This window comes from Nicotiana attenuata, chromosome 7 (genome assembly GCF_001879085.1).
Source record: "Nicotiana attenuata strain UT chromosome 7, NIATTr2, whole genome shotgun sequence".
In the NCBI taxonomy this organism is placed as follows: domain Eukaryota; kingdom Viridiplantae; phylum Streptophyta; class Magnoliopsida; order Solanales; family Solanaceae; genus Nicotiana; species Nicotiana attenuata.
The window spans coordinates 40,298,844-40,308,096 of record NC_031995.1 but is presented as its reverse complement, the minus strand read 5'-3'; the positions used below and the strand labels follow the sequence as shown (position 1 = coordinate 40,308,096).

At 35.3% G+C, this 9,253-nt stretch overlaps 1 protein-coding gene and 1 long non-coding RNA gene across 2 annotated transcripts; both read right to left on the bottom strand.

Moving 5' to 3' along the window:
- On the bottom strand, positions 2,616 to 6,170 carry LOC109228973. Its single transcript, XM_019394253.1, has 2 exons — positions 5,395 to 6,170; positions 2,616 to 2,988 (listed from the first exon to the last, which is right to left on the bottom strand). Exons 1-2 carry the CDS (start codon positions 6,027 to 6,029, stop codon positions 2,982 to 2,984), a joined length of 642 nt encoding a protein of 213 aa, XP_019249798.1. The 5' UTR covers positions 6,030 to 6,170; the 3' UTR covers positions 2,616 to 2,981.
- On the bottom strand, positions 8,414 to 8,941 carry LOC109230461. The gene is made up of 2 exons (XR_002068644.1): positions 8,902 to 8,941; positions 8,414 to 8,549 (listed from the first exon to the last, which is right to left on the bottom strand). It is a non-coding gene; the product is annotated as an uncharacterized LOC109230461 (long non-coding RNA).

The following is a 9,253-nucleotide window of genomic DNA, read 5'->3' as shown; positions in this document are numbered from 1 at the left end:
TCAACTCGACTTTCAAATCCTCAAATCTTATGTTCAAATCCCTAGGCTCAAATTCTCAAAATCATGTAATCTAGTCGGAGTATTCGATGATAATTCAATATTATTGACTAAAGATGATCACAAATGACTTACCTCAAGATTTTCTCGTGAGTTCCCTCTGAAAAATCGCCCCCAACCGAGTGCTTGAAGTCCAAAAATGATGAAATGAGCTAAAAAAAAATAAATTTCTCAATAAAAACACTAATCTGGTCGCTAAAAGTCCATTTTCCATCATTAAAAGTCCATTTCCCGTCACTAAAGGTCCACACCAGAACCTGGTTGCACCAGCAATTTATTATTTACTAAAAGGCTCTAACTCCATCATACGAATTCGGAATTCGACGATTCTGGTTCCTATGAGTCACAAATAATAATACGAACCTAGTCGTTCAATCGAAACTCAATTCGGATCTCATTTGCTCAATGCGATACCAATTTCGCTCGTTAAATAATTAACTCATGTTTCGCGCTAAAAACCCAATCGCGAGTTGATGAAGTTAGACCAAACATTCCAGATCATTCCTATAATTCATTACCAAACTCCCGGAAGTCTTAAAATCGAATTTCAATCTCTAAAACTAAAAATGAACCTTTGGATCATTACATGCTTATGCTCAAAACACCAAACTCTTCCAAAAACTCTTTCAAAACTCATTCGAGCCCCATGTGACCCCAGCCAAGTATACTAACAAGTCCCATAACATGACACGAACATAGTTAATGCCTCAAATTATATTAAACAATACTAAAACACAAATCGCACCCTAATTCAAGCTTAATGAAAACTAACGAATTCCAAATTCTACATGCGATGCCGAAACCTATCAAATCAAGTCCGATTGACCTCAAGTTTTGCAAACAATTTATAAATGACATAACAGACCTATCAAAATTTCCAGAACTGGATTCCGACCCCGATATCAATAAAGTCAACTCCTGGTCAAACTTTTCAAAATCTTCCATTTTTCCAACTTTCGCCAATTCATGCAGAAACGACATGCGGACCTCCAAACCAACATACGCCTAAGTCCAAAATCACCATACAAAGGTATTGAAATCATCAAAACTCCATTCCAGAGTCGTTTGCACAAAAGTCAAATTCCGGTCAACTCTTTTCATTTAAGTTTCTAAAACAAGAATTGGTCTTTTAATTATCCCGAGTCATCCAAAAACCAAACTCGGCCACACACGCAAGTCATAATACATATTACAAAGCTGCTCGAGACCTTACGCCATCAAACGGGACGCTAATTCGCAAAACGACTTGCACCTTCCGACGAATATGATCATTTTTAATCTTATCTAATCTTGTGTGAAACACATCCATCTTAGCATTCACATTTTCGCAATACTATCTTGTAGATATGTTGAGCTTTAACAGTTCAATATTCACTCATATAACATAGCCGGTCTTATAGCTATTTTATAGAACTTACCTTTCACCTGGGTAGGGATCCTTCTATCACATAACACCCCGATAGCACTTCTTCATTTCAGTCATTTGATTTTAATCCTATAAGTAACATCTTTATCTATTATTATTATTGTTCTCTTAAATTTCATCTAGTCTCACCTCAATTTCGCTCTGCACGTGCCGACTAAACTCGCAGTGCATGTATTCACTCTTACTTCTACTTATCTTAAATCCCTTATTTTCCCATATGTTTCTCCATAACTCAAGCTTTCATGACATCCTCGCTAACTTCATTAATTAACACAATTTCATCAATAAATAGCATACACCATGGGACTTTTGTATCCACTACTACTGTTTTCACGCTAATGACAACTCCTTCATACATGTTCTTTATGGCAATTATATATCTAATACGAATTCATTTCTTCTCCATCACCCACCAAAGGACCTTCCATGGTACTCTATCATATGCTTTCTCTAGATCAGTGAACATCATGTGTAGATCTTTCTCTTTTTCGCAATAAATTTCATGACACCTGTATCAGCTTAATTCTACGCATATAGCTAAAGTTTCTGTTGTACACTGATATTTGGAGATTTCACAATTACCGTCAAAAGGAAAATGAATGAAGAGTAATGTGTTAAAGGGCAAAATAAAGGAGTATTGTTTTTCTAAAATCACCTGTTAAATGGCTAGATGTACCTAAAGAACTTGTTAAATCACAGGGTAGGAAACGTTTATAGTTGAAAGTTTGACGGACAATTCTATCAAGTTTTTAAAAGTTAGAGGGAGAAATTAAATTTTCACTTATCAATTTCTCATTCTCTTTTCCGTCAATTTCCCATTCTTATCTTTCTTCTTTCTTGCATATACTCATATCAACATAAATGAAATATTTATTACTAAGAATTTAAATTAAAAAATTAACAACTTATAGATTTATACAAAACAGTATAATCTCAGTGTTAATGTCAAAAGCTAATAATAAAATCAAAATTTCAAAAAATCTTTTACAACATTCACATGGAGTATCACATATAAAATCCAACTCCATTCTGCATAATCTAAAGCAATTAAAATTAATATCTGATGTTCGTTGGCATAAAAAGGTTTTTTGCTATCTTATTATTTTCCCACCTTAGGTATGCGACTGCAATGAGAATGAGAAACAATAAATAACAATATCTAACACAAGATTACCCTGAAATAGGATGTTGCACCAGACATCAACAGCAGTATATTGAGAATTTTGTTAAAAAGAATAAAAGAAAAAGGAAAAGGAAAAAGAGTGGATAAAAGAAAAGCAGGAACTATTCTCAGGTGCTCACCAAAGGAGCTCCTAGTTTGCTTTTCAATGCACAATTTCAGACCACAGCAAGATTAAAATTTGCAACTATGCTATTTGAGCACCAAGTAGCTTGGAAAAGGAATGTTAAAAAAACTCCATGCAGCCATGGGAAAATAAGCAGCAGCCTCAAAGTGTTCCTTTAGTCTAAAATAGCAAACACTTGAAAATTTCACCATCTAGACCCTGTCAATTGAAAAAAGGAAAGCTCGGTCAAGAAGAGCGAACAGAGACAAGGAAAGAGTAAAATATGTACGAAAAATTAGTCATGGCAGCACAAGAAGAATCAAATACTAGAAGCAGAGAAAATCGAGAAAAATCAGTTAGAATCGCCTTCAAGCGACAAGAAGCAACTACTAGGTGAAAACATCATAGGGGAATAATGCATCAAGTAAAAGCAAACGGATGCTAACTTAAATAGAGATACACAAACATCTTCTGTACAAAAATGTTTAGCAAAAAGAAATGTCGTTGATGTGAGGAACTACAAGAAAGGGATATTGCCTACATAATACTGAGTTACTTACGAATTATTTGGGAATAAAATATAGTTTGAGATATCGAGCACAAGTATCAAATATCAACCCTGGAACCAAGAGGGTTAGTACAGAGTCTCATGACCACAAAAAATATCTTATGAAGGATCGCTATGAATACTAGAAGTCTATTAAGATATGACTTTGTATAATAGTTACTAATAGTATCTATAGGTTTTCTTCAAAGGTTTGGTTCAAAAATATTCCCTTCTCTCCTCCCTCCCCTTCTCAGAAGTCATTTCTAGATCCATCCTGCTCTTACATTAAAGGGTTAGAATAAAATAAGTAAATAAAATCAAAGCACAGTTTCACATTTTGAAGCTCTTAAAACACCATAGAATCTTGTTAGCTTCTTTCCACTTCACGAACTGTGTACAAGTTATTTTCTCCGGTGTTGCTTACTATAATGAGTCAGTGAACAAAGAGACCTGCTATTTGGACTAATTCTTGGGCATCTCAGGCTTTCTGGTAAGTAGACTATGTGTGTTGTGCATTTTCATGTTCATAGAGGGAGACTTCCTATGCCACTGTGAGGCAATATTGTCAATTTCTTGTATGATGCACATTTTGTAAGGAAAGGAGATACAGCACCCTAATATAGTGATAACAAAGGCTTCTTGCAGGAAGCATGACATTTGAGACATTGAAAAAGGTACTTTATTCAACGAGAAGAGAGAATATAGAGCATGCTAAGTCCCTCTGGCTTCGAATCGTAAGAGCACATTACTATTGTACTCCGTTTGAGGAAACTCACCCGAGCCCCTCGGACTCCAAACCAAACATGCACACAAGTGTAATAACATCATACGAACTTGCTCGCGCAATCAAATCACCAAAATAATCCTGATAAGAGCTATCTGTTATTGCTATCCTTGTATATCATATTCAGAGCATTACTTTAGCACAGTTCGAAGGTTAACAGAGCATGTCAAACGAACAAAGTGCTGCACAACATAGTTATATTCCTCCTCAGCCAAGTCCTGCTGACGTAGCGCCCATAGGATGGCACCTTAAAGCGTCACCTAATAAGCAGAGGATAACATGCAATGTAGCTAGTTGTTCATATTCACATCAAATGTATTAAATTGCTCTATAGTATGCTAATAGCCTCAACTCCTAATTCTGGTTCTTGGAGAAAATTGGCATAAGATAACAGTCTTCCCTCATTACAATTAACAACAAACATAACGTTCAAACTGAACTAAAAATGCTGAACTTTTTTGAAAAACAGGTTGATTTTATTTATAATGTTGAATCCTCTACTCCCAAAAGAAGCACAAGAATTTGACAGATAGAGTTTCCATAATATTCCCCCGCTTCGGAAGACAGTTCAGTTAATTCACTATCCATCTAATTCTTTTATCTATTTTTTTTTGTGTGTGTTAACGCTCACATCTTAGAACAGTTTAACACTAAAGATCTCAACACATGAAACATGATCCCTTACAATTTGGAAATCAACGAGTCTTGTTATTAGCTTCGAAAGAAAAGCTACTGATGTAGGAAAAGTCAAATTTATCTAAGAGCTGATGTAGGAAAAGTCAAATTTATCTAAGAGTTTGACGGGGATGTAGATTATTTGTGATGCCGTATCCTCCTAATTAAATACATATTTGCTTTTTAGAACAAGTATAAACATAATAAATTCCTGATGTTCATGCAAAAGCTAGACACGATAATTCAACTTGAGTATCTCTAATGCAGTATTCAAATAAAACACCATCTAAACAAGAAAATAGGAGCATAGATGTAAATGAACTACTTCCTTAGTTCCAAATTGTTTGGCAATATTTCCTTTGCATTATTAATATGTTTAAAAAAAAAAGACCGTCATATTTCCATATTTGAAAACAATTAACTTTAAACTTCCATTTTAACCTTATTGAGATAGTAGCTTTTATAGCTATGCAAATGTTATAGCATGTTCAAGACCGCAATTTCTAATAGTCTTCATTTCTTCTTAAAATTCGAGTCAAACTATATCAATCAAATTGGAACTGGAATAGTTAATGAGCACACCAAAATTAAAAGACGAAAGGGGTGAATCAATATAAACCTTGTAGAGCCAGCATTCAAATTCCTCCTCAGAATCCTCCCCTCGTTACCCGATTCACTCGATTCAATCAACTCTCTCAACCCCAAATTCCCATTTTTCTCCTCTACCTGAATCTCCTCTTCTTCTTCTTTTTCTTCTTCTTTCTCCTCTTCTTTCTTCTTCATAAGCTTAACATTGACTCTCTCAAAGTAATTTCCATAAATGTATTCAGGACTATACCCATTTTCCTCATCAAAAAGCATGATATGACCGTGCCACTCCCAAACCCGATAATCCGACCCGGTATCCTCATGAAACCCAATACATATATGGTGTTCACCAATAGCAACAGCTTGACCCGAATTCGGTTTTAGTGAATCAATTTTGCCAGTAAGAATTGTGCGGATTATGTGTTTTTCCACTTTAGATTCTTCTTTGGTGAGCTGCGACTTGGAAGAGGATGAGGAGTCGTTGTTGTTATCGTCGTCGGATTCTTGATCTTCGTCGGAGAAGGAGAAAGGGAGAGTGTTGAAGAGGAGATCTTCGAGGGATTGTGATGGTGGGTTTGAAGGAGGAGGGCGAATTTGGAGTCGGTTCATTAGGGATTGGAGGAGGAGGTTGTCGAAATTTGGGGTGGTGGCGTTGAAGGAATTCATGGTTGTTAATGGCGGTGGAGTGGTGGTGATTGGATTTGGAGGGTTTAGGAGAGGTTTTGGGGTTTATTTATGTATGGGAACCAAATAGGGGAAAGAGTGGAGGAAGCTAAATCCAAATTTCACTTTTATCCTACTAAAGTTTAGTAGTAAGTAATAGAAGTATTAGTAGAAATCTTAGAAAATTAACTTGAAAATATCTCATATACCTCATTTGATCTTAATTTAATTGTAAACTAGTTTTAGACGGATTTTAACACTCTATTTTCATAGCAATTGGATATAGTGTATGTGTTATAGATACTTCTTTTTCTTTCGACGACGAAAAAGAATTTCATACTCATCTCATAGATACATATAAAATTCTGCGGAAAACCGTATTCGATAAAAGTGTATGTACGGCTTGGAGGGAGATCTTTCATATCTTCCGAGATCCACCCTATAATATGGGGTAAAAAAGCCAAAATAAGTGCCTTATAAAAATAAAACTAATTCTTAAAATCCCCCTTTCACGCTCATGTCACGTTGAGGTACTGTAGAAAAAAGAAACAACAAAATCCGATCTAATTTATCTTAATCGATTAGCTAACATGTTGGTTAACCGTATTCTGAAACACAAAAAAAAATCATTGGCTTATCAAATTATCTATCGAGCCGTGAAAAAGATTCAACAAAAGACAAAAACAAATCCGCTATCCGTTTTCCGTCAAGCAATACCTGGAGTAACTCCCAATATAACAGTAAAAGCAAGACGTGTGAACCTAACTCAAAATCAAGGGAAACCCGCAATATTTGTCATTTAAAATGAAACTCTTGAATAAAGGCCAAGTTAGCTAAGCCATAAGCCACCAAATGAGCCTCCGTGTGTATATGAATGATAGAGACCACTAAGTTCATAGCCAAGAGGTGACAAACGCAGTTGACCACTAAGTTCATTTTGATGGGACGCGAACAAAAAGAAGGGACATGTCTTCTGCATCCGAGCATAACAATTAGATCCATCTTTTCCCTTCTAAATTCTCTTTTTCGAGGGAATGCACAACTTGTCTACTTGTAGAGCTAACAGTTTCCAGTGGTAAATGTAGGAGCCAAAGAATTATTGACAGCTTTATAAAACTATTCGTTTAGGAATGCACTAGTGGACTAAATAAGTTTGTGTACTGATTTGTATTCAAACGAAAGGCTCTACTATAGATAGACTTCTCAAAATATTGGGATAATAAGGTTTGCTCAATTTGTAGAGCTCATTCACCTCTAACCCAATAGGTTAAGAGTTTTGTATCATGGGATAAAAAACTATTAGTATGTGATAGGTAAATACTTACCCACACCGGGTGTTTACACCAAACTATATTAACTGATGTAAACACCCGATGCGGGTAAGTTTTTACCGTATGTGATATCCTTGAGTCTTGGTGGGTGCATATATTCCATATGTGGATGACAGATAATCGGCGCTCGATAAAATAGTCAAAGTGCGCATAAAGCGCCTGAACACCATCATTAGCGCAAAAAAAGGAGTTCTATCGTGCGAATGGGTGCATTGTCTCGTCGAGATTGTGCATATATTCCTAATATATATGATGGGATAAATGCAATCAAGAGATCCACTACTAGAAATCCGGCAAAAATCAATCACAAAAAGCGACCAAAGTTGGTCGCTTATAAGCCCAAAAGCGACCAAAAAGCGACCAAAGAGGCATGGTAGCTATATTGATGGTCCCTTTAGTTTAGGGACCAAAGTTGGTCGCTAATTAGCGACCAACTTTGGTCTCTAAGCTAAAAGGACCAGATATTCCGGATAAAGACTATAGCGACCAACTTTGGTCGCTTTATTATTTTAATAATATAATTTTGGCGACCAAAGTTGGTCTCTAAATGTAAAATACATTATTTATTTATTTATATTTTAAAATATGGAAAATAGAGACCAAGGTTGGTCGCTTTTTTATTAATTCTTTTAATTTTTTTTAAAGATAAGCGACCAAAGTTGGTCGCTAATTTCAATAATTTAATTTTTTTTAAATATAAGGGACCAAAGTTGGTCGTTATATTTTCAGAAATTGTTTCTTTAATTGGAATAGCGATCAAGGTTGGTCGCTTTTTGAGAAATCTGGGTTAAATAGCGACCAACTCTGGACGCTATTGCCTAGAAAATATTTTTTTTAAATAGAAAAGCGGACGCTTTTCTGGGTATAAATGAATTTCTGGGAAAAAAATTAATTTGCCACAAAATAATACTAGCAGTTTATAAATGCTGCAATACCTATTTCAAAATTTAAATTTTTGGGACTCAAAATAATTTTATTAAATAACTCATACAACAAAAAAACAAATTTGACATTACAAATCAAATTCATATCAAACTAAACTTTACAAACAAGTACTATATGATAACTTTAATATTAGACAATTTACAGTAGTTCCTCAACAAATAAATATACAAAAAATACATTAAAAAAGAAAAAGAGAATTCTGTTGCTCTTCGTTCTTCATCTCTCCTTCATTTTGCTTGTTCCTATTCTGCAAAAATAAAAAAATCACAATTAGTCAATAACATCATTTTCAGTCAATCGCTTAACAAATAATGTGAGAAATAATTGAAAGAAACAAAGCAAAAAAAAATTAAATAAATATCCAGATCTACATGTGTGAAGTTAGAAACTAAAACAAAGCAAAAAAAATTAAAAAGTAAAACAAAGCAAATCGCTGCAAAATCGTGAAAGCCACAATGGAAAAGGTTGGTGTGAGGTGGGTTTGTTTGCTAAAGAACTTAAAGTCAAAGGAGGTCAAAATCACTGCTCCTGTGGTTGAAGAAAGTATTGACAGAGAATCAAGGAAAAATTTTAGGAAGTTAAAGAAAAAGGGCACTAACCTGAACAACAAAACGCCGCCCAGCGATGCTCTTTCCATGGTCTCTAAGCAGTGCTTTAGCGGCAAAAAGAGAGAAGAAAAAAATAAGGGGAGATTGAGAGAGAAGGGTGACGGCGCTAGGTCTTAAGGGGGATCTGATTGTGTTCTCTAGGGTTTGGAAAGGTGAGGTTTTAAAGTGAAGGGGTGCTGGGCCGAGTATAGGAGTGGGTCTGGGGAATTTTAAGGCCATTGGGCCGTTACATCAGGCCCAATCTGCTTTGGTCGCTTTTTTTAGAAATCTGGGTAAATAGCGACCAACGTTGGTCGCTATTTTGGTAGCTAATTAAGTTTTGACTGTTTGATCAAAATAGAGA

Bases quoted from the DNA above. Each gene is read 5' to 3' on its own strand.
- LOC109228973 (XM_019394253.1), bottom strand. From the start codon at position 6,029: ATGAATTCCTTCAACGCCACCACCCCAAATTTCGACAACCTCCTCCTC.